This window comes from Pogoniulus pusillus, chromosome 10 (genome assembly GCF_015220805.1).
Source record: "Pogoniulus pusillus isolate bPogPus1 chromosome 10, bPogPus1.pri, whole genome shotgun sequence".
NCBI lineage: Eukaryota > Metazoa > Chordata > Aves > Piciformes > Lybiidae > Pogoniulus > Pogoniulus pusillus.
Genome location: NC_087273.1, coordinates 35,216,772 through 35,242,469, shown reverse-complemented (window position 1 = coordinate 35,242,469; position 25,698 = coordinate 35,216,772). Strand labels below are relative to the sequence as shown.

Sequence of the window (25,698 nt, the reverse complement as noted above, 5' to 3'; positions counted from 1 at the left end):
TTCTCAAAACATTTCTCAGATTCATTCCAGCCATTTTACAGTTTACAAGTAAGCAGAAAGAAGCAGCTAAACACAACAACACAGATTCAACCAATTTGGAAGAAATCTCTAAGCTCATCCAGTCCAACCTAGCACCCAGCCCTATCCAGTCAACTAGACCATGGCACTAAGTGCCTCAGGCTTTGCTTCAACACCTCCAGGGATGGTGACTCCACCACCTCCCTGGGCAGCCCATTCCAACACAAATCACTCTCTCTGGCAACAACTCGCTCCTAACATCCAGCCTAGACCTCCCCTGACACAAGTTGAGACTGTGTCCCCTTGCTCTGTTGCTGGCTGCCTGGCAGAAGAAACCAACCCCCAACTAGCTACAGCCTCCCTTCAGGTAGTTGTACACAGCAATGAGGTCTGCCCTGAGCCACTTCTTCTCCAGGCTGCACACCCCCAGCTCCCTTAGCCTCTCCTCATAGGGCTGTGGCTCCAGGCCCCTCACCAGCTTTGTTACCCTTCTCTGGACACACTTCAATACCTCAGCATCTCAAAATGAGGAGCCCAATTGGACACAATGCTCAGCCTAAGTAAGGAGGCCCAGCCAGCACCCATGGGTGAGGTCAGAATGACCATCAAGCCTACTGCTGCCTAACCAGGGACTATCAGGCCCCCCAGCCTTTGTCCCCTCTTTATTCACCCAGTATACACCATGAGGACTCACCAGTGATGATCTCTCTGCTTAGCAGGGCAAGCTTGGGGCTTCTGCCTTTACTGGAGCTGGTTAAAAATGGAGCAGGTTAAAAACGGAGCAGGCAGGGAGGATAAAGTGGTCACACCTGGGGTGGGAGGAGACTGCAATAGAAGCCAGGTGCTCTGAGTTTGGGGGAGGGAATGGGGAATGCAGTGTGGGGATGAAAAGAGGCAAAGTGGTCACACCTGGGGTGGGAGGAGACTGCAACAGAAGCCAGGTGCTCTGAGTTTGGGGGAGGGAATGGGGAATGTCCTGTGGGGATGAAAAGGGGCAGACATGGTGGAAAAGGGGAGGTGGTGCTGAAAAGCAGGAGACAGAGAGGAAAGAGATGGAAATGAAAAGAGGCAAATGGGGAACAGATGCAAACGGAAAGGAAGAAGTGGGGGGAAAGAGGAAGATGATTGAAAGGAAGATGAGAGGAAGAGAAAAGGAAGATGGCAAGGAGGACAATGGGGGGAAATAGGAGAAAGAGAGGAAAGAAGGGAGAAGGGAAGTACAGAAAAGCTAATAAAACTGAAAACTGCATTGTAAACTACCCTTTTCATGACCATCTCTTTGTCATTTCTGCTTGGAGTAGTAACCAGACCTCTTTCTCCTGCTCACTATGCTGGGTGATGAAGAGCAAATCACACCTGCCTAAGAGGGAAAAATGAGGAAATAAAGAGGAAAACCAAGAAATAAAAAAGAAAAGCAAATACAAATTATAAATATACATATACAAAGAGTGAGGTCTTTCAGCAAGTTCTGCATGGGCCAGCAATGTGCCCTTGTGGCCAAGAGGGCAAATCACCCTCCTGTTCCAGTGCTCTGTCACCCTCACTGAAGAAGTTTCTTCTCATGTTGAGCTGAAACCCTCTATGTTCCAGTTTGTAGCTGTTGCTCCTTGTCTCACTGCTGCTGACCACTCTAAAGAGAATGGCCCCAGCTACTTGACACCCACCCCTCAGATATTTGTACCTCTCAGTCTTCTCTTCTCCAAACTAAACAGCCCCAGGGCTCTCAGTCTCTCTCCATAGGGGAGATGCTCAAGTCCCTCAGTTATTCACATGGCAAGAAACTTAGATCTGACAATCACCTGCCATAACAATTCTGTCAGGTCACCACTAACTGCGTTCCTCAGTACATTTACACAGCTGTGAAATCCCTCCAGGGATGAAGACTCCATCTAGACAACCTGCTCCAGTGTCTGACAACCCTTTTGGTCAAGAAAGGGGAGGTTTTAGTTTGTCCAACCTAAACCCACACTTGGTGCAAGTTGAGGCTTCTTGCCCTATCACATGTTCCTTGCAGAAGAGACCAAGCCCCACCTTGCTCCAAGTGCATTTCAGAGAATTGTAGAGACAAGAGGTCTCCCCTCAGCCTCCTTTTCTCCAGGCTGAACAATCCCAGTTCCCTCAGCCACTGCTCACAAGCCTTTTGCTCTACACTCTCCATCTACGACAACACAACATACCTGCAATGCTTGGTGACAAAACCTTTGGCCAGCCAGAGGCAAAATCTGCTTCAGATGACAAATATTCACTTTCCAACGGTGCTGTTCAGCAGGCTCTGGTTGACAACAGGAAAAGCTATCCCACAGGTGTTCATTTCAAGTTTTATTTCTCATGTTGGTGAAACACAAAGCCCCCTCTTGAGAGGCAGCATCTTGTAGAGCTGTTACAAGCACATTTTGCACTCTAATACACCACAGATTTGGGAAAAGGACAAAAAAAGCACAGGTGTCACACTGCACTTGAGCATACTGAGTCTTAAGTTACAGGTAACTTAGAAACCTTCTGCTGTGACATCACACATTGCACTGACCATCTCTCAGCCTTCATGCAGAGTTTGTTCTTCTTACAGATTTGGAGACTTTCATGTTTGCAACTGGCACCTTCTCCACTTTAAATCACTTACATAATATTTACATATGTGTGCAAATTGCTTTGAGAAAGGGAAACAAACACTAAACACATAATATACAGACAGCTTCCTCTACAGTTAAACATCTACTAAAAGGCAGTTAACATTCCTATCACACTTTCATTGCCTAAAATAGGAGAATAAGTTATATAAAATAGACCATCTTATAATTTTTTCAGCAGATTTGGTCTTTGCAGCAACATTGCAATTGAAGATTAAGATTCTGCTCCTAAGATTCCAGATTTCAACTGAATGGCAGCTTCACCTGCTTGGTAGAAGTTACTTTTGCCTCAAGCTTTCCACGCTTGGCACAGGGCAAAGAGCAAAGAATGCTGGGGGAGTGGGAAGACAATCTTGCAAATCTGGGTTTTTTTGGCAATAAGAGAAATATCCTTTAAGGATCTCATGCATAGATTCTCATTTTTATTTTAAGAGCCTGTTAGTATTACAAGCACAGTTTAAATAATGTCTGCAACTTCTTTCACATGTGAGGCTCCCAGTTTTCTATCTCCTGCATGTCATGGCCTCAGACATACACACAAAATAGACCATCTTATATTTCTTTCAGATGTTTCCATTTCAGCAGATTTGGTGTTTGCAGCAACACTGCAATCAAAGATTAAGATTCTGCTCCTAAGATTCAAGATTTCAATGGACCGTTCAAGAGAACTGATTTTAGAACTGGAAGCATCAAGAAAAGCATGATAAAAATAACTTAGTGTCCCTCCATAGTGCTCCTATGGGTGTGGGATTTTTCCTACTTGTGATCAAGACTCCTCATAAAAAGTGCATGGTCACCTTCATGAACAAATCTAGAAGGCAGGAAAGTGAGCAAATTAGAGTGAGTCGCTCCAACAGTGGGAAAAGAAGTTACAGGAAAGCCTTCAAAACCATCTTTGATGTACATTTGTGATCAGAAAGGAGCATTTCAATTCCCAAAATGTCATTTAGACTGTTTTACAGAAAAGCAAAAACTTCTATTAACAGCACAGGGAAATTGCCTGTCAGACAGGAAAGAACTACAGGTGCAGTCTCAAACAGCTTTACAACCCATTATTATTATAATTAATCCAAAAAACAAAGAGATGAAACTGCTGTTTGAACAGCTACTGAACTGTATAATGTGACTTTGACAGCAGCCCTGCCTGCAAATCCTGCTGTAGCTTGTGCAGCCATCACAACTCTGTTGAGTGCTACCTACCCCAAGGACAGCAAATATTAATTAACCCTCGGAAAGTTCACCTTCAGCACAGTTCTGACAGGCACACTGATGGCAGACATCACCTTTATGTCAGATGCACTCTTGTTATTCTTGAAGACATCCAATTCCTTAACAGGGCAGAAACTCTTATCAACATTGTGCTTTTGATCTACTGTGGATTGAACTCTGGGCACCACAAATCACGTATGAGCCTCTGCAGGATTCCAAGGGATCTTGATTTGGTCTTTCTGAAGGAAGAGACCACAAGTACGACATCCAGGCTGGGCAAACTTTAAGCATAAAATGGCCAAAGAGAATTTAAGACACTGCTTAAATACATTCTGCTTTGAAAATGATTTTTGAAAAATCAGAGAAGATGTATTAAAATTTGGGTATTTTAGATTCTGAGTTCGTTTGGAAAATGCCTTTTGTTACAAGTAAGCTGTTCCATGCTTTGAGAATGAAATTAGTGCAGAGATTAGTAAATAAACACCTAGAGCAGTCACAGACTCACATCTATCACTGAAACATCCCACTTCACTTTTGGCTAAACACTGTCTTCAAAGCTTTACATTCAATGCACATCACCTCCTACTCTCATTTTCTTCTTTTTGGTTTGGTTATGGCATGCTGGAGAAATACCACTCAAAAAGGTTATTTCCAAAGACTTCAGATCAATGAAGCTCTTCAGATGAAAAGATGCATGTGCACTTGCAAGGTTGCAGGATGAGATGGCTTACTGTTTTCCACACTCACATGGATACTGGAGTGAAAATATGTTGGCAATGAACTGGGTAGTCCCTCTAGTGCTTAAAGGAGCGAATAATCCAGTCTGGCAGAGTCTGTCTGAAGTGGTGTTAAGCAGAAGATAAATACAGGAATCATTGTGTATTTAACTCAGGCAATCATCAACATGTAACTGGGACCAAAAAAAGCATCAGCTGTTGACATCCAGCAACTGCATTTCATATCACTCTACCTACTCCAGTGTTTCAGGGGTTTGGGTTTCTTTTAAACTGTGCTTTTAGTAAGGATTCATCTCTCTTTTTTTTTGTCTCCTGTCAACTGAAAGCAAGGCCCTGAGGAAGCTCCCACCAGGTAAGGAATAAAGTCCCAAGATGTTTTTGAGATGATAGGTACAATCATGCTTTTATTCCTGCACTGTACCCAGAAGCTGCCAAGTTAAGATTAGCATTCTCACATCACAATTGCAATGAAGCTCTGGTAAATCTGGTACCTTTGGATATGCTCAGCATCACAAATAAGTCGTGTACTTAAGACAACCTCTGTCTGCAGCTAGCACAGTCCACCAGAATATTCATCCTCTTCCTCATCAGCATGAGACCCTGCTGCAGCTGGTCCTCTGGCTTTGTCTTGTGCAGCATTTGGTGACTTCTTCTTGATTCCACCTCCAGGGACCACCAAGGTAAGACCAAGCTTGGCATACTGACAGTAACAAGGCAAGGTTAACTGCTGCACTGTCACGGCAGTAAAATCTCATTGACTTACACTGCACAGAATCACAGAATGGTTTGGGTTGGAAGGGACATTAGAGATCATCTCATTCCAGCCCCTCTGCCACGGGCAGGGACACAGAATCGACCAAGGCTCACAATGGAGAAGCAGGTAACATTCAGGACAGACAACAGAATGATTGATGCTGCTTTCAGATGGTCTTCTTCCAGCTTAGAATAAAACTAACACAGAAGGAATGAACCAATCTCAAAACACTTTGAGAATGGGATGCAAGATCTGTATTGACACAGCTTACTACAAAATAATTTGATCACACCCTACAGCTTCTGTGGTTGAAACATTAGGTTAAAAAATTTTCAGCATGCAGCTCTGCAGACATTATCCAGTAGTCTGCAGACATTATCCAGTAGTGTTTCATGCAGAAAGTCTTATGAGTGTTCTTTAGATTTTACTATTCACAGAAACATACCATGGCTTGGGTTGAAAGGGATCTTTAAAGGTCACCTAGTTCAACCTCTTCAACTACATCACATTACTCAGAGCCCAGTCCAACTTGACCTTTAATAAAGGTTTCCATGGATGAGGCATCTACCACCTCTCTGGGCAGCTATTATTATTATTGCCCAGGATAGGCAATATATTATCTCGCCCTGAACAAGGAAAAGGAACTTCTTACTTACATCATTATCCATGTACTTGAAGAGTGGCAAATTGCAGACTTCAGAAACTTGATCCTGATCTTGCTGGTCATACCCTTCTAAAAGTTGCTCTAGTGCTGCACAGTCTTCACTTCCATTAAATCCTGGTATACTGAAGGAAATTAAAGAGTTCTTTTAGGGAACTTCGGTGACAGAACCATTTAAGTTGGAAGGGACCTCTGACATCATTAAGTTCAACCATTAACCCAGCACTGCCAGGTCGCTGCTAAACTGCATCCCTCCCAACACTACACCTACAGAGCTTTTAAATCCCTTCAAGGATGGGGACTCCACCACTTTCCTGGGCAGCCTGTTCCAGGGATTGTTGATCCTTTTGAGGACAATGGTTTTCCTAATGTCCAATCCAAACCTTCCCTGGTGCAACCTGAGGCTGTTTCCTCTTAGAACTGTAATCTACCAGGCCCTCAGCTATTTTATCTTGAAATGCTGCTCATTAGAGCAGAACAGCAATCTGATAGACTGCTTGTTCCACAAAACTGTAAGCACTAAGATTTCTCTTGGCAAATGGATCATATGAAAATCAAACTTATGGCTCATGGCTTGGAGTGGATGCTTTGCTGGTAAAAAACTGGCTAGGTAGCTGGATCCAAAAAGGGGTGGAAAATGGAGTTAAATCTAGTTGGTAGCTGGTTATTAGCAGTGTTCCCCAGGGCTCAGTTTTGGAGCCAGTCCTCTTCAATATCTTTGTCAGTGATCTGGATGATAGAGGGGATAGATAGGGGGATAGAGGGCACACGCAGGAAGTCTGGGCACAGATGATACCAAATTGAGCGGGTGCCTTGATCTGCTTGAAGGCAAGGAGGGACCTTCTACAGAGGAATCTGGACAGGCTGGGTCAGTGGGCCAAGGCCAACGGTGTGAGATTAAACAAGGCCAAGTGCTCAGTCCTGCACTTGGGTCACAATGCTATGAAGACTCCAGGCTTGGGGGAGAGAGGCTGGAAAGGTGCCCAGCAGAAAAGGACTTGGGGCTGTTGGCTGACAGCAGGCTGAATATGACCCAGCATGTGATCAGGTGGCCAAGAAGGCCAACAGCATCTTGGCTTGGACCAGCAATAATGTGACCAGCAGGACTAGAGAAGTGATCATCTTCCTGTACTTGGCACTGGTGAGGTGCACCTCAAACACTGGGATCCATTTTAGACCCCTCACTGTAAGAAGGATGTTGAGGTGCTGAAGCATGTCCAGAAAAGGATAAATGAAGGTGGTGAAGGGTCTGGAGTGAAAAAAAAAAATTCTACTGAGTGCAGCTGAGGAAACCAGACACATTAATCTTTCTCTCAATCTAATCACCATACGAGACAGCTTGAGCTGATTTTACTGTCATGACAGGTCAGAATCTCAGCATTTTAAGGGCCTCCACAGGTATCATGGCAAAAAGATCATGAAAACAAAAAATTAGAATTCAGTTAGCACCATCCAGAAATACCTATTTTTAATCTCACTCATGTTTAAAACAGCCAATTAACCTTTGCTCCATTTGAAAAGGACACAACCCAAAGGATCAGTCAGGAAAGAACCCTAGCCAAAACTGTATTCTCCTCAGCCTTGCATGATGAAAATAGATCAAGAAGACCTTCCAATTTCCATCTCACTTCACCTGTGGCACATGACTGCTTCTTGATGACTAACTTTTTATTTTAGCTTCATTAAGAAGAATCACCATGGTAATTACAGCTAAATCTGTGAGGAGTGAGAAAAATTCCTGACAGCCACATATCAGGGAATGCTATTATTGTGCTGCAAGGCAACACGAGAACAGGCTCAGAATTTCTTGGCAGTTAGGGAAACCCTAAGAACAGTCTGAAATCATAGATGATGTAGACTTACCTATAGCTTTCCCTCACACATCTTTCTGCAGCAACATAATCATTTCTGTGAAGATGAACTAAGACTTGAGCAATTGTTTTCTAAAAAGAAATAAAACAAAGACTCAATCATGATAATTCTTTGGAAATTAACAGTAAAATATGAGAGAGAAAAACACTGATATTGTGTGTGAAAAAGCTTATACAACCCCACAGTGATCCTAAGATACTGCCACAATAGAGTCAGAACAATTTAGAGAAGTTATAAGCTATCTCCTCAGCTGGTATGAAACTTGTTATCTCTTGCAGCATTGCAATGATATGTTGCACCCAGTAGCAAGTTTTGAGGTTTGTTATGTTTGAAAACAACTTTATTTTTCATGTGTTTATTTTTGACAGCTTCTGTAGATGACAACATCTTATTCTCAACATTACAGCAGTGAAAATAAAAAGCACAGTTAGAGGTTTGGGAACCATTCACTACCTCAAATTCTCATCGCTGAGCAAGAAATACATCCCTGACATTGTCACTCAGATGCCAGCTGACACTGGTTACCCAGCAAAACCTGAAATGCACTGTCAGAAACTATGGGTTTGGACTTTACCTTATAGCAGGTTGGGTAGTTTTCAATTTCCTTATAAATACTTTTTTCCTTTTGAAGAGACAAGGCAGCCTCATCTAACCTAAAAAACAAAGTTAGGAGTGTCAGTGTCAGGAAGATAGCAGAACAAATCTGAAGGCAATCACAAAGTGTTCAGCTAACACAGAGACAAGTCTGCTAGAATGAAAAGCAACATAACTAAGCAGATCTTACTAACAGAGCAGATAAAGAAATACAGAGTCAGTAATTGCTTAGTTGAGGGCTAAGATCATCACAGGACCACAGGATGCTAGGACTTGAAAGGGACATCCATAGATCGAGTCCAATCCCCTTGCCAGAGCAGGGCCATAGAATCTAACGCAGTTTGCACAGGAACACATCCAGATGGATCCTGGAAGTCTCTAGAGAAGGAGACTCCACAATCACACCGGGCAGCCTGTACCAGTGCTCTGTGACCCCTACAGTAAAGAAGTTTTTCCTCATGTTGAGGTGGAACTTCATTTACATCCATTGCCTCTTCTTCTATCACAGAGCACAAGTGAGCAGAGATTGTCCCTCCTCCTTCCTTCTTGACCCCCAGCGATTTATAAACACTTATTAAATCCTCTCTCAGTCTTCTCCTCCCCAGACCTCTCAGCCCTTCCTCATAAGGCAGTGCTCCAGTCCCTTAAATCATCACTGTAGCCCTCTGTTGGACTCTCTCCAGCAGACTCTTGTCCCTCTTGAACTGGGGAGCCCAGAACTGGACACAATTCTCCCGGTGAGGTCTCACTAGGGCAGAGTAGAGCCTCCCTCAATCTGCTGGACACAGTATTCTAATGCACCCCAGGATACCACTGGCTTTCTTGGCCACAAGGGCACACTGCTGTTCCATGGAGAACCTGCTGCCCACCAAGACTTAGGTCCTTCACCACAGGGATGCACTGCACAAGATAAGTGCTTTGTTACATAGCCTAATAGATTTCTCCATGTCATCAGGTTACTATGAGCCATCAGCAAGTCACAGCAATCACTTTGGAGCTTGAATACCCTTTTAATCATCTCATTAAACTCCCAGAAATTTGCAACAGGAGATGAGGCACAAAGCAGCAGAGCAACCACATTTTTCATATGCTCTGAAGCAACGTTGACTTGCTTTCACACAAAGACACTCAAGTTACTTGATACATTTCCTTTTCTGACCACAACTGTGCAGTGAAATACAGTGTCTTAAAAGCAGAGTGAAACACTCAAGAGAATTCCTTGAAGGATCTACATGTTTCAGTGAAACAAGACCAAGTTGAACTGCAGGTCAAGCTTGGCTCAAGCAATTATCAATTAAAAATCAATTAACATTGAGACTAAGACACACTCTTTGAGAAGACCAAAATCTGCTGCAAACAGTTCTTTCCTCAGGTTAGTCTCTTAATTCCCCTGGTGTATATTCCACAGCTGTAAAAGAGCTCCAAGTACTTTCTACATATTAGTGCTGGAAGAAAATAATAAATCTTGAAGTAGTTCAAGAATTAATGCAAACTGGTCTATGTGCTTTCCAGCTACTCAACAAAGAAAGGAATCAAAGCTTTACAGCCCACATTCTCCCCATCCTAGAACACAGAACAGATGGAGACATCCAGACAAATGTGACGTATCCCACAGAAACTCAATTTGAGCTTGTGTCTTGAAGAATAAAGTATCACAGAATCACAGAATGCCAAGGTCTGAAAGGGACCTCATAAGCTCATCCAGTCCAACACTCCTGCCAGAGCAGGATCTCCTATACCAGATCACACAGGAATGCATCCAGGCAAGTTTGTAATGTCTCCAGAGAGGGAGACTCCACACACCCCCTGGGCAGCCTGTTCTGGTGCTTTGTCACCCTCACAGGGAAAAAATTCCTCCTCGTGTTTCCATGGAATTTCCTATGCCTCAGTTTACACCCATTGCCCCTTGTCCTGTCATTAGGCATTACCCAGCAGAGCCTGGCTCCAGCCTCCTGGCACTCACCCTTTACACCTTTATAAACATTGACGAGGTCACCTCTCAGTCTCCTCCAAGTAGCTGAGCCCCAGCTCCCTCAGTCTCTCCCCATAAGACATATGTTCTATTCCCTTCATCATCTTTGTGGCTCTGTGCCGGACTCTCACAAGCAGTTCTACATCTCTCTTTAACTGGGGGGCCCAGAACTGGACACACTCCAGATGCAGCCTCATCAGGGCAGAGCAGAGGGGCAGGAGAACCTCTCCCCACCTACAAACCACAGCCCTTCTAATACACCCTAGAATGGCATTGGTCCTCCTGGCCACAAGAGCACACTGCTCCCATCCACTAGGACCCCCAGATCCCTTTCCTCTCCACTGCTTTCCAACAGCTCAGTCCCAACCTCTACTGACACCTGGGGTCATCCTTTCACAGAAGCCAGACTCTACACTTGCCCTTGTTGAATTCCATTCAATTTCTTCCTGCCCAATCCTTCAGCCTGTCGAAGTCTGGCTGAATGGCAGCACAACCTTGTGGTGAGTCAGCCACTCCACCCAGTTTGGTGTCATCAGCAAACTTACTGACAGTGCACTCTGTGCCCTCACCCAGGTCGTTGATGAATACATTGAACAGAACTGATCCCAGTACTGACCCCTGTGTGACTCCCCCAGTTACAAGCCTAAGTAACAGCATATAAACTCCACAGCAGCAATAAAAAGAAAACCCTAAGGAAAATCACTATTAAAGATTCAACTGCAGCTAAAGAAAGACATGAAGCTATACCTGCGTCCTCTGACTAGAAGTCTTGATGCTTTCCCCAACATCTCTAACGCTTGCCGTAAACGCTCCTCGTTCTAGAGAAGAACAAAAAGAATTCATGCATTCCTAAGTCATTTGCAGCAAATTAAGACCACTCAAACTTAATCTAAGTGATTCATTTGGAAAAGAACAACTCATAGCTGTTTTGTCAGCAATTCATACACTTGCACCCGTTTCACAGCCAGCTCCTGTATGGATCTACTGAGCAAAGTAACATCCATAGTAGCATGCCAACACAGGCAAGTGATGACAGAGAGGTGTGCCAAAGGCAGCAGCAAAAAAAGGGCAAATTATCTGTTCATGGGATGGGCAGAGCATAAAGAAAACCTCAATGCTGTGTCTTCAATGATTTCAAGGTGTTTTAAGCTCCAAGACTTAACAGCAGTGTCTTGTTTCTACCCTCTGTGCTGTCCAACAAGAGGCTGAAAACTTGATGACATATGAAGTTCAGGCAAAGCAAACTGATGGCTAACTTGTATTATTTCCCTCTCTACAGCATAAGAAACCTTCAGCTTCATTAGTTGACATCAGCCACTGGGTAGCACATGAAGAAAACTCCTCTGTGCCTTCAAGGATTTCAAACTATTTTAGGCTCCATGACTCAATAGCAGCCATGTTCAGCAATCACTGAGGTGAAAAGGAAGGAAAAATCCTTTAGAACCTCATCTTAGGCTTTTTCTTAACTTCATAACTGACTCTAACCCCCAATTCACTCATCTTTGTGTGCATTCTGGGACAGGGAAATTCTTTGTTGGTGTAAAAAAACCCAACACCCAAACAAAATCAAACAACAACCAAAACCCACAAATCCCCCTCAAATCCACCAACAAAACCAATTCCACTTACTTCAAATACTGATGCTGCTTGCTGGTAGAGCTGCACAGCCTTCTCTGGGCTCACATTTTCTATTAACCTGTAAGAAACATTAACCATTTCCGTTTAGGTGAAAACATTTTTTCCTTAAAAGCATCAAAAAGATGAGAAAGGAAACTGAAGATGTATCCATGCCCTGCATGCATCCTATCTACCAGTACCACAGACTCACTTGCCAGCCCGTTCCAGTGCAATAGCTGCTGTGTCTGGTGTCCCATTCTCCAGGTACATCATGCTGGCTTTCTCGATCAGCTGGACTGCTTCAGGCAGCCTGCCCATCTCCTGCAAAGCAACAGTCAGAGGGAGTTGTGCTTATGTGCAATGAAACAAAACAAAGCAAACTTGTTTAGTAAGAATCCTTCATTACTGTGGTGGGTTAGGAACTTCACACACATACTACTGAAATCTACCAGAGTAGTTCAGACAGCCTGGAATTAAGATGAATATACAAATTGGAAATAATACAGAAACCCAAACTCCCTCCCAGACAAAGGAAACTGCTCAGAAGAGCTCAAAGCTACCCTTTCTCCCTCTACTTTCCCAAACAGACAAAACAACCAGCAAAGCTTAGGTTGTTTTCTGTCAGCCAAGATTAGTGAAAAAATATTATAGTGAGGTGAGGAAGATAGAAATTGATCCAGTGACAGAGACCAGAGTGGGATAAATTATTTCCTTTCTGGCTTTTCAATCCCTCTCAGTAAGCCAATAGAGACTTCATCATTATTTTATTTTCACAACCAGTGATCTAATTTCTCTCATTAAAATACTCCAATTAGCCTCAAAGTAGTACAATTAAGAAAGTATAACCTTATATATAACCAACTGACTTGATCACACTCAAACAGTGACGGTCAGTGGCTTGATGTCTAAGCAGAGACCAGCGATGAGTGCTGTACCTCAGGGGCTGGACCAATACTCCTTTGCTGGAGTCATGGAGAGGGATCCCTCAGAAAGTTTGTTGATGACACCAAACTGTTTGGTGCAGTTAACACACTGAAAGGAAAAGATGTCATCCAGATCGACCTGGACAAGCCACAGAAGTGGGCCAATGTCAACCTCATGAAGTTCAACAAAGCCAAGTGTAAGGTTCTGCTCCTGGTCAGGGCAATCTCAAGCACAAATCTGTCACACTTGGGTGTAGAATAGTGCTGAAGAGAAGGATTTTGGGTGTGCTGCTTGAAAAGAAACTCAACGTGAGACAGCAACGTGTGCTCACAGCCCAGAAAGCCAGCTGTGTCCTGGGCTGCACTCACAGCCAGCAGCCTGAGGGAAGAGATTCTCCCTCTCTTCTCCACTCTCATGAGAACCTATTTGGAGGACCAAGTCCAGCTCTGGAGTCTCAATGGCCCTCTTTGAGGGGGGGGTCCAGAGGAGAGCCACGAAGACAGTCTGAGAGAGCTGGGGTTGTTCAACCTGGAGGAAAAAAAACTCCAAGGAAACCTTAGAGCAGCCTTCTAGTATTTGAAGAGGTACTTTTTACAAAGACAAGGGGCAACGGCTTCACAATGGAAGAAGCTGGATTTAGATTAGACACTAGGAAGTTCTTCCTCATGAGGGTGGCAAGACACTGAAACAGGTTGCCCAGAGAAGTTGTGGGGGCTCCAAACATGAAAGTGTTCAAAGTCATGTTAGACATGGCCTTGACCAACCTGATCTAGTATGATGTATCCCTGACAACAGCAGGGGGGTTGGAACTACATGATCTTTAAGGTCCTTTCAATCCAAACCCTTCTGTAAATCTGTTTATTAAGATTCTCATTTTTATTCATAGAACCAGTGAAAGTTGACCACCAACTCCCTAAAATCCACTTCTAAGCACCAAACTTTCATGCAAGGCTTGAATTGGTGGTAGAGCAGAAGCAGCACTACTTTTTCATTACCTTCTGGTAGGAGACTCTCACCTGTCCTACAAAAAGAAAACAAGTTTTCCCCCTTCCAGTTACAAAAGTAATTCCCTCAACCTGCTGAGGCTTTTGGTGGGAACAGAAAAGTATCACTTGGATGTGGATTTGACTTCTACAATGTAAAATGGTTCAGTGCACAATATTCTTCATTAAAAGCTAGGTTTTAATAAACACTAGTAAATGAAAATACCTTTAGCATCATGCCAGCTTGTTCATAAGCTCTGCAGAGAGAAAAAACATGAAACATTTCAGCAAGCTGTAGATACACAATAAAAGTTGACATGCATCAGACATCACTCCACTGTTAATATTTAATGCCTGGAAGATGTTTCAAGTGCTCTATTTAATGAGACAGTGCAGGTGTGGCATCATCTTCCATAAATGAACTGCTTCAATCACACTCCTCAGCAAAAGCCTCTTCTTGTGATCTCACTCACAGGCAATAATTTGGTGTATTCATCACTGTCTGCTTGAGGGACTCTTTAATTAAAAATTAATCCACAGTATAGGATTCCAAAATGTGAAAATGCTCACTCAATTAAAAAAAACTTGCATCAAAAGGTGCAGAAAGAGGTGAAAATCATCATTTCAGCAGATGCCCACTGCAAGTCTCCAGGCTTTCCCAGCCTGCACTTCCATTAAAGTGATTTTGAAAGACTGAAATCTCTTCAACCATTACATTTTTGACCACATCAAGCTGAGTGGGACTGTTGATCCTCTCAAGGGTTGGAAGGCTCTACAGTGGGAACTAGAAAAGCTGAATCAACAGGCTGAGTTCAGTTGTATGAGGTCCAACAAGGCCAAGTGCAAGGTCCTGCACCTGCATCACAATGACCCCATGAATGCTCTACATTTGGGGCAGAGAAAGCTGCCCAACAGAGAAAAGGCCTAGGGGTGTTAGTCAGCAGCTGGCTACACATAAGCCAGTATATCCCCAAGTGTTGAAGAAGGCAAACAGTATCCTGGCCTGTATCAGCAGCAGTGTGGCCAGCAAGACTAAGAAAGTGATTGTCCCCCTGTATTCAGCACTGGTGAGGCCACACCTTGAATATTCTGTTCACTTCTGAGCCACTCACTATAAGGACACTGAGCTGGAGCATGCCCAGGGAAGGGCAATGAAGCTGGTGAAGGGTCTAGAGCACAAGCCTTGTGAGGAGCAGCTGAGGGAAGTGATATCGTTTAGTCTGGAGTAAAAGAGGCTGCGGAGGTTGTAGTGACATGGGTGGTGGTCTCTCCTCTCAAGCAACGGGAAAAGAGGAAATGGCCTCAAATTGCACCAGGGGAGGTTTAGTTTGCACATGAGGAAGAATTTCTTAGCTGAAATAGTGGTTAAGCCCTGGAACAGGCTACCATCCCTGGAACAGGGCCATGATTTAGTGGTGACCTGGCAGTGATGGGTTAATGGTTACACTTTGTGGTCTTGGAGGTCTTCTCCAACCTTAATAATTGTATGATTTACCTCACTGAGATCTAAATGTGAGTTCATGCTTGTACCACAGGTTAGAAAATTTATTTCAGATTGCTCAGTGCTTCTGTACTTACTTAGCTGCATGGAAGAGACTGGAAGCAACATGGTCAAAGTCAAGGACAAAAGCCACAAAAATATAATGCAGAAAAATTATTTGTGTACAAAATCTAATACAAGCTTCAAAGCAAAGAATCCCTTACAGGCAACTCAAACCCACTGCATTTGTAGGCAAAGTGTCCAGATAAATGTTTCTAAGAATACAATAAACACAACATATCAGAGTGTAATTACATGTAAAGGCAGAAATCCCAACTTTATAGGTTCTTGGTTACTAAATACAAATACTACAATAATGTCAGAGCTGCAGTTAGTTTATACAGTCCAGTTGTAGATAATTATTAGGATAATTTTTGAAGCAGCACCTAAATATCTCAGGCACTGGTCAGCATCTTATCAGGCCAGGTACTAGTGGGAACAACATGACCTCTCTAATCAAGAGAGGTCTTTAGTTTTCCCACTCCGAGCACACAGCAATGCTGTGTGCAGCTGAGAAAGGCTGGGAGAGTTGGGGCTGTTCGGCCCACAGAAAAGAAGGCTACAGAGAAACCTTATTGTAGCCTTCCAGTACTTCAAGGAGGGCTGCAAGAAAGATGGAGACAATCTTTTTAGAAGGGCCTGATGCAATAGGACACAGAGTGATAGTTCTAAACAAAAAAGAGAGGAAAGTTAGACTAAATAGAAGAAATTTTTTTAAGCTGAGTTTGATGAAACACAAGCCTAGGTTGCTCAGAGAGATGGTGGAAGTCTCATCTCTGCAACCATTCCAGGACAAGTCAGGGCTTTGAGCAACCTGTTTTAGTTGAAGATGTCCCTGCTCAGTGTAGGGAGGTTGCTTTAGACAACCTTTAAAGGCCCCAATCCAAACCAGTCTGTGGTTCTACACATGCTTTTTCAAAAGACAATTTAGTTAGCCTGACAAAATGCACAAATATATTAAGCACATCTCCTACATGAAACACATCTTCTACCCTATTACCCCATTCTAAGTAGCAACTAGCCAGCTTCTGGGAGAAGAGAAGAGCAAGCAACGAAAAGATACGCTTTGTTGTTTTCATGTGCCTCAGCTTCCCGCAAACAGGCATCCCTTGCCTGGTCGAACTGCTTGGCATTCTTAAAAGCAACAGCTGCAAGAAATCAAACAAAGCTGTTATTTACAGCTTGACTTTGCTTCTTTTTATCACCACTTTCTGCTCAAAACTTTAGCCACCTCAAGGCTCTTTAAATGAATGGCTCCAGTTTATCTAGCTCCTCCTAAAAACCCCACGTCACCCCTCCTTGCTTCATCAGTCACCATTTAAAAACCATCTATCAACAGCACTTCCATACCATCAGTGCTCCACACACTCTGCAGGATGATTTTAGCTGCATTTTGGAACTCCTTATTTACCTGTTTTAATTACAGGAGAGTGCACACGTACAAAGTTTTCATCATTAGAGGTAAGATAAAATCAGGATGGCAGGAACACAAAGGTACCATCACCTGTAACAATCTGTTCAACACTACCACTGCAAGGCATAAATATTTATTTCTAACTCTATTAGACTGAGGGGCTATGAAAGTAGGATTTAAAATCAATTTGCATTTAGCAATGCTCCAGTTGCTTCTCCAAGTTGATATATATATTTTTTTTAATTCAGGCTTAAAATGAAATGCCTTGAGTAAGAAGCAAAAAAAACCACCATAATAAATTATTACATATTAAATTGCTACTAATGTTATCACATTATTATTGTCACTATTTTTATTAATAAGAAATTTAAAGAACAAAAAGGAATCAGCTGTAAGAATGTTACACTCAGTGTGACATTTGAAGTGTAAAAAAAGCAGTAAGAGATCTTCCTATGGCTAAAAAACAACCTGGCAGCATCTCTCTGCCTTACTGAGACAGTCTTTGTCAGGACACACTTCAGAAGATGATGAAAAAGCAAAGATTTTAAACCAGCTGAAATATTTATTAGTTTGTAGGTAAAGCCATAGGATTCCCAAATGGGTCAAGTGAAAGAGGAAACGCTTTGTATGTTACTACATGTGATAAAAATAAAGTAGAAGTTGTGAGCTTGAAAATCAAAGTGAAATTGTTTTGACAACTCTCATGGATTTCAAAATACAATTTCAAATTTTACTGTGCTGACGATTTTTGTTTATTTTTGTCTTCAAAACAGTTTTAGCAAAGCAGCAATGTACTGAAAATATGCCAAACGTTGTCAGGGGTTAAACTTAAATACCTCTTTGAAACCATAAAGCAGAAGACCATATTTACAGCCATACATACCTGCCTTCCCATATTCAGTAGCTGCACTGTCATAATCTGGTTTCCACTTTAAGAACCCAGTTTTCAGACTAAAATGCAAGAAGAAAGGCCCGTTAACAATCAGTAAAGATGCTATGCCCTACCCTCAAAGCACTCCAGATGTATTTTAAGCTTTCAGATACACTTGACACTTCAGACTACCTTTGAAAAGGAGCAATTACTCACAAGTCAGCACCACAGTGACATCCCCACTGCAAAAAAAATAAACACTGGCTTTGTTAGGAATTGCTTAGAGCACTGCAATGATCTCCCATAGCTACATGCCTCACCATGACATGCCTCTACTGTCCCCAGAGTCTTCACAACAGTAAGAACTCCACAGGTGAAAAATACTCCCACCTACACTAAGATGATGTCAAAACTTCCAACACCATGACACCTGACGGTATTATTTTGGCTCACATCACAAAGATTCCAGGGTTCCCTCTACAGCAATTACTGGCTGCTGAGATTTATCAAAGGCTTTCTACCGCATACACAAAGGATCTATTTACCAACGCAAAGACAAAGCTTCACCTGTCACTTCTATGTCTACAACAGATCATATCTGTTCTAAGCAGACACTTGAGATTCAATATATGCTTAGTTTGGAAAACCAGTTGTATATAAACTATGTTGGTCTTGTCTTACTTGGATGAAATCCCAAGTATGCAACTCTAAAGCAAGCCTTCACATAGTGCCATTTTTATCACAGGCAATGTCTCAAATGCAGGGAGCTGAAATACACAATGCTCTTCCCTAAACACAGTTTAAGACTTAGGCACCTTTTATTTCAAATGCTTTGCAAGATAAGCTGAAAATTGATTCCACTGAAAAGCACTTTTAGTCAAGCTCAAGTACTTTGAACAAGATAGTCAGGTAGAGGTGTTTTCTATTCTGAGGAGGTCTCTATCACAAGGTATACATTGGATCTATGCTTACGTTACTAAAATCATATCACCTTTAGGTCAGTCAGCTCCAAGACACCTACACTGTGGCCTGAGAAACTGAGGTTTATAAGCAAAATGGTTATATGGAATGATAAAGTACTCATTAAAAGACTATCACACGTAGATGTTAAGCTAATGGACAGCACAGGTCTTTTAGAACACGTGGAAAAAAAACGCTCACACATTTCTCACAGGCAGGAAATAAACTTATCACAACAAGGTTAATGCCTTTCATACATCGCAATCGCCATCGCTCTTCTCTCCTGCTTCTCTTTCTCTCAGGAACATTAGCAGGAGAACAGAAGTGACTACTCCAATCGCTTTCCAGTTATATGTGAGCAAGTAAGGCTAAATGGCCCTTAAGGAAACAGCTCAAACTCCAGGCCTCTGAGCCCTACAGCCTGACAGGCACGACTAGTTAGTCTTAACGCTGCTCTACTCTCCCAGTTTTGTGTGCAAGGGTGCTCTTTAGCACCCACCTCCCGTAGGCAGGGTGCCCTGAGGCAGAAGAGCCAAGCAGCCATGTCCTCCCGCTCCCCGCGCCAGCCTCCCTCAGACGAGCACTGCGCTCCCCTTCTCCCCTCCCCACCTCAGCCCCCCCATCTCACACAGGCGGTTCCCACCTCAGCCGCCCCATCTCTGACACAGGTGGTTCTCACCTCAGCCCCCCCATCTCTGACACAGGCACTCCCCGCCTCAGCCCCCCCCCCCATCTCTGACACAGGCACTCCCCGCCTCAGCCCCCCCCCTCTCTGACACAGGCAGCTCTCTCCTCAGCCCCCACCCCTCTCTGACACAGGCAGCTCTCTCCTCAGCCCCCCCCTCTCTGACACAGGCAGCTCTCTCCTCAGCCCCCACCCCTCTCTGACACAGGCAGCTCTCTCCTCAGCCCCCCCCCTCTCTGACACAGGCAGCTCTCTCCTTAGCCCCCCCCTCTCTGACACAGGCAGCTCTCTCCTCAGCCCCCACCCCTCTCTGACACAGGCAGCTCTCTCCTCAGCCCCCCCCTCTCTGACACAGGCAGCTCTCTCCTCAGCCCCCACCCCTCTCTGACACAGGCAGCTCTCTCCTCAGCCCCCCCCCTCTCTGACACAGGCAGCTCTCTCCTCAGCCCCCCCCCTCTCTGACACAGGCAGCTCTCTCCTCACCCCCCCCCTCTCTGACACAGGCAGCTCTCTCCTCAGCCCCCCCCCTCTCTGACACAGGCAGCTCTCTCCTCAGCCCCCCCATCTCTGACACAGGCAGCTCTCCCCTCAGCCCCCAACCTCCCCACAGACTGCCCCTGCCTCACTCCTCCGCGCACCACGGGAGCTGCAGTTCTCCCCAGGCGTCCACTTGCACGCAGTCGCTGTCTAGAACTTCATCTCCCAATAAATGCAGGCAAACAGGGCCCACCGGTGAGAAGCGGGCACCGAGCTGCGGCCCCGCTGCCCAGGAGACGGTGCCAGGGAGCCTCGCTGGAGCAGGCGCCCAGAAGATTCGACCACGGAGCGCGAGAGCCGGGCGGGCCCGACAGCCAGGGCGCCGCGCGGGCAGCCGCCTCGCGGGCAGCCGCCGCGCGGCCCTTCGGCTCCCCTCACCCTCCGCCCGGCCGCCGTGCGGCCCTTCGGCTCCCCTCACCCCCCGCCCGGCCGCCGTGCGGCCCTTCGGCTCCCCTCACCCTCCGCCCGGCCGCCGTGCGGCCCTTCGGCTCCCCTCACCCCCCGCCCGGCCGCCGTGCGGCCCTTCGGCTCCCCTCACCCTCCGCCCGGCCGCCGTGCGGCCCTTCGGCTCCCCTCACCCCCCGCCCGGCCGCCGTGCGGCCCTTCGGCTCCCCTCACCCTCCGCCCGGCCGCCGTGCGGCCCTTCGGCTCCCCTCACCCTCCGCCCGGCCGCCGCGCGGCCCTTCGGCTTCCCTCACCCTCCGCCCGGCCGCCGCGCGGCCCTTCGGCTCCCCTCACCCTCCGCCCGGCCGCCGCGCGGCCCTTCGGCTCCCCTCACCCTCCGCCCGGCCGCCGTGCGGCCCTTCGGCTCCCCTCACCCTCCGCCCGGCCGCCGTGCGGCCCTTCGGCTCCCCTCACCCTCCGCCCGGCCGCCGTGCGGCCCTTCGGCTCCCCTCACCCTCCGCCCGGCCGCCGTGCGGCCCTTCGGCTCCCCTCACCCTCCGCCCGGTCGCCGCCTCACTCACTATTTCTCCGCTTTAGCGATGTGCTCCAGCGCCTCGTTAATCTTCTGCGCCGCCATCTCGCCAGCGCGGCGGCTCCGCCGGGGGTGCCGCTACGGAACGCGACGGGGCTCAGAAGGCAGCGGGGAGGGCTGCGGCTGCCGGAGCCCGGCCCCCGCGGCGGCGGCGGGACTTAAAGGGACCGCGGCACTCGTCTGCGCTGTAGGGGCAGCTGTGTGCTTTTGGTTTGCCGGTGTGTTCTTGTTTCCCGGCAGCCCTCCGGTGGTGTTACCTGGCAGGAGAATGGCTGTTAGCAGTGTTGGGCTGTGGCTGTCAGCAGAATCACGGAATGGGGGGGGGGAGGGTGGCGATTGGACACGACCTCTGTGAATCAGCCCCCCCCCCAGCTAAAGCAGGGTCACCCAGAGCAGGTTGTCCAGGCAGGTTTGGAATCTATCGAAGGGAAGAAGAGTCCCCAACCTCTATGGGCAATCTGCTGCAGGACTCCTGCACGCTCAGAGGAGAGAAGGTTTTCGTCATGTTCAGATGGAACCTCCTGTGTTTCAGACTGTACCCGCTGCTCCTTGTTCTGTTGCTAAGCTCCACTGAAAAGAATCATGCACTGGTTTGGGTTGGAAGGAGGTTTTAAAGGTCATCTAGTCCAACCCCCCTGCACTGAGCAGGGACACCTGTACCTAGATCAGCTTGCTCCCATCCTGGCCTCATCCTCTTGACACCTGTCCTTTAGCTGTTGACAAGCATTAAAAATCACAAAATCATTAACGTGGGAAAAGACCTTTAAGATCATTGAGTCCAACCATAATCCAGCTCCCATCACCACTATACTATGTCTTCAAGCACCACATCTGCATGCTTCTCAAATACCTCCAGAAATGGTGACTCCACCACCTCCCTGGTCAGACTCATCCAAGGCCTGACCCACTCTCTCGCCCTTCTAATCCACAAGCACAGCCTTGTGTACTGTCTCTTCTGTGTCATCCCCATCTTTTTCCTCTGTGTTGTTCATGTCTTCTCCCCAAGTGCACCATCTTTTGCCCAGGCCCACCCACACCCACCATGGTCTCCCCAAGCCCACCATGTTCTCTGCAAAGATGTTGAAAAGATACTCTCTGAATCCTCTTATAGCTATATAGCCCCAGCCTCTCTCAGCCTTTCCTCATCAGAGAGATGTTCCAGTTTCCTCAGCATCCCTGCAGCCCTCCACTGGACTCCTTCATGTCTCTCTTCAAATGTGGAGCCCAGAACTGCACACAGTACTTGTGGTGGTTTGAGGCTAATTGGAGTATTTTAATGAGAGAAATGAGATCATTGGCTGTGAAAAGAAAATAACAGCGATGTCTACGTTACCCATTAGTTTGCATAGAATTATGGAATCAACCAGGTTGGAAGAGACCTTCAAGATCATCCAGACCAACCTAGCACCCAGCCCTAGCCAGTCAACTAGACCATGGCACTAAGTGCCTCAGTCAGGCTTTTCTTCAACACCTCCAGGGACAGTGACTCCACCACCTCCCTGGGCAGCCCATTCCAATGCCAATCACTCTCTCTGGCAACAACTTCCTCCTAACATCCAGCCTAGACCTTCCCCAGCACAACTTGAGACTCTGTCCCCTTGTTCTGTTGCTGGTTGCCTGGGAGAAGAGACCAACCCCACCTGGCTACAGCCTCCCTTCAGGTAGTTGTAGACTACTAGAAAAAAGCCTCCAGAGGTTTGGGTTTTTTTTGGCTGAGGTGTGCCCCTCTGCTTCATTTGGTATTTGTGAAAACAAAAGGCTGTCTCCAGTTAGGCTGGCACAGAAATCTAAAGCAGAAGGTGTGAGTGGTGGCAGAGCACACCAGAGCTGCTAACACAGACTGATGCAGTCCCGCAAGATACCCAAATTACACACTTAGCAATTGACTGGGAGGTTCTAAAGCCTCTGTTACTGCCCATGTGTGTCCAGTCTCCTTGTTTTTAACAGGAAACATCTTTGATTAACAGAAGTTAATCAGAAGGAGGAAGTTCTTCACAGAGAGAGTGATTGGCATTGGAATGGGCTGCCCAGGGAGGTGGTGGAGTCACCATCCCTGGAGGTGTTCAAGAAAAGCCTGCATGAGTCACTTAGTGCCATGGTCTAGTTGACTGGCTAGGGCTGGGTGCTAGGTTGGACTGGATGATCTTCGAGTTCTATTCCAACCTGGCTGATTCTATGATTCTAAGCTAAGTCACTGAGGCCGGGAAGGTGTTCATGCTCCACATTTGGGGATTGTTATTGTTGTGTCTGAATAGCAAAGATATTTATCAACACAGGTGAAAGTGAAGCGAGAAGCTGGTTTAACTGGCAGAACTCTGACCAGACCGTAGGTGTCACTGCAAGTCCATACTGCTTGCAGGAATCAGAGATTCGTGGTTGCTGCTACCTTTAATGGTGAAAAGAAGCAATACTTACATTATTTGTTTTATTCCAGCCAGGCACCAGACTCAGAGGGCTGAATGGCTCTTCCTTTTTTCTTTTCCCAGGTTCTAAAACTTCATTTTCCTAACTTTGGTTCTTGCACTGTACTTGAGAGGCAGTCATCTATTGCAGATGGTAGAAAATCCTCACTAAATCTTCCATGCTGGTATTTTGTGCCCTAGAACAGTAGGGGGAGAAAAAAAAGGTTGTAGAGAGGTTTTCTTTTTCTGCTTTCCAAAGCAGATGAGTAGTCACAGAATCATGGAATCAACCAGGATGGAAGAGACCTCCAAGATCATCCAGTCCAACCTAGCACCCAGCCCTAGCCAATCAACCAGACTATGGCACTGTCTCATCCAGGCTTTTCCTGACCACCTCCCTGGACAGTCCATCCTAATGCCAATCACTCTCTCTGTCATAAGTCATAGTCATAAGTCATAAGACTTATATGTCATACTGGGAGAAAATAGCCAGGCTTGCCTAATGCACACATGAAGAGGTTTCTGGCAAGCACTGGACTGGTAGCAGGTGAGAAATAGAGGAAGCTCTGACTGGAAAAATTGGTGTGTCACCACATCTGTCTCTTCTTTCCCTCCTTGTATTAGCCAGGAGAGATCTGGACACAGACCTATGAGCTTGTCTCAGTGCCTTTCAAATCAATTTGTGTTAGAGGGAATAATGAAATCATAGAACTGTGGCATTAGAGGACAGAACAACCTCTGAGTGGTTCTCAGGAGTTGATGACTTACTGTATGCATGCTTGTGCTGGTGTTCCCCAGTTTATAAATAGCAGCTCACTTTCTAGTGAAACTACCCATGCACACTGTCTGGCAAGGCTTTATATTGCAAGGGCCAGATGAAAGAGTTCCAAGATTAGTATTAAATGAAATAGGATATTCCTGGGTAGCTTTTATTTTGCAGACGTGGAACCTCCGGAGATTTTACATCTGGGAAGGATCGTATCACAGCATCTGGTGCCTGGCTGTGAATTAAAATGTGGGGGGGAAAAACCACCAGGTACATGCAACGTGGAAAAAAAAATGACAGTCATAGCAGTTGGAGTGGCAAACCTTTAAAAGTATCAGCTTAAAGGTTTTGTCTGCTAGGCAGATGTAAACTGCAGAGAGCTTTACCAGTAGAAGCCACTGATCATTATCCAGTTCTCAGCTGCTTCTGAGAACTGGCATCACTACTCCTTGCAGAGGGCTTCTGTATCCTCTCTTAGCATTTCAGCATTGCAACAAAAGGTTATCAAGAATGAGCTGCATAAGCTGATACAGCTCATTCTGTCTGCAATGGGTTAAAAAGCATCTGTGTTGAGATTCTCTGGGGTTAACCTCTGGCAAGTGGTAAGGCAGGCAGCTGAGGACAGCACCTCACACCATAATCATAGAATCAAGCAGGTTGGAAGAGACCTCCAAGATCAGCCAGTCCAACCTAGCACCAAGCCCTATCCAGTCAACTTAGACCATGGCACTAAGTGCCTCATCCAGTCTTTTCTTGATCACCTTCAGGGATGGTGACTCCACCACCTCCCTGGGCAGCCCATTCCAATGCCAATCACTCTCTCTGGCAAAAACTTCCTCCTAACATCCAGCCTATACTTCTCCTGGCACATCTTGAGACTGTAATTAAGACAGCCTAGGCTTGGTTCAGAGCTCTGTTGTTGGATGTATGACGCTATCAACACAGCCATAGCTAAATCTGTTTTCCAGTTAACACTAACTTTGCTGTAAATACCTTGTGTTCTTGTTCAGGAAGTCAACACTGGCTGCAGTGAGTTGTGTTTTACATCAGCTGCAGAATCCTATCTGCTGTTCCACTGGATGTGGAAGGTGAATTTAAGTTTTTCTAGATCTGGATTTCCCATCTCAGTTTGATGCCCTTTTTTTGGCAACAGGACATGGAAAGTTCTGCCTTCTCTCATTTATTAGTGTCTGAGCTGGAGTTGTAACTATAATCCCTGGAGGTATTTTAAAGATGTGTAGATGTGGTGCTGAGGGACATGGTTCAGTGGTGAACTTGGCCGTGTTGGGTTGATAGTTGGACTCAATGATCTGAAAAGTCTATTCCAACTGAAATGATTCTGATTCTTAACAATAACTGCACCACCACACTGAGGAAATTACCTGTGAGGAAGGGAAAGGGAACTGCATATTCCTCCTCCCAAGCAGACTGCTACTCACATTGATGGTCTAATGAGCAATTGGCTCAGACACATTTTGGGCCTATTATATGCACAACACTTTATTCTGCCATCACTCCCTCCCAGGATGATGACAGTGCTCCAGTACTTTTTGTTCTCCTGTCTCCAACATTAAATCCA

The 25,698-nt window shown here is 45.7% G+C and overlaps 1 protein-coding gene across 2 annotated transcripts; it reads right to left on the bottom strand.

Moving 5' to 3' along the window:
• Positions 1-1,904: 1,904 nt before the first annotated feature.
• NAPG (NSF attachment protein gamma) lies at positions 1,905-21,496 on the bottom strand. Of its 2 annotated transcripts, none has more exons than XM_064150229.1 (13): positions 21,397-21,496; positions 20,941-21,208; positions 17,806-17,873; positions 16,572-16,656; positions 15,547-15,564; positions 14,195-14,225; positions 12,273-12,382; positions 12,074-12,140; positions 11,192-11,262; positions 8,453-8,531; positions 7,870-7,949; positions 6,002-6,131; positions 1,905-2,290 (listed from the first exon to the last, which is right to left on the bottom strand). In XM_064150229.1, the coding sequence occupies exons 2-13, from the start codon at positions 20,994-20,996 to the stop codon at positions 2,261-2,263; spliced, it is 825 nt and encodes a 274-aa protein (XP_064006299.1). In that variant the 5' UTR covers positions 20,997-21,208; positions 21,397-21,496; the 3' UTR covers positions 1,905-2,260. The 2 variants fall into 2 exon arrangements, with proteins under 2 accessions (XP_064006299.1, XP_064006298.1); XM_064150228.1 differs by lacking the exon at positions 1,905-2,290 and adding an exon at positions 2,325-5,291 and having other exon boundaries at positions 21,397-21,492.
• Between the last annotated feature and the right edge of the window lie 4,202 nt (positions 21,497-25,698).

What these genes read in the sequence shown, in the direction of transcription:
- NAPG (XM_064150228.1), bottom strand. Translation starts at nt 20,996, where the DNA reads ATGGCGGCGCAGAAGATTAACGAGGCGCTGGAGCACATCGCTAAAGCG. An exon ending in AAGCTGGCATGATGCTAAAG is followed by an intron (nt 12,383 to 14,194) that starts GTATTTTCATTT and finishes GTTGCTTTGCAG; the next exon opens with GAGATGGGCAGGCTGCCTGA. An exon ending in GCACTGGAACGGGCTGGCAA is followed by an intron (nt 12,141 to 12,272) that starts GTGAGTCTGTGG and finishes TGTTTCTTACAG; the next exon opens with GTTAATAGAAAATGTGAGCC.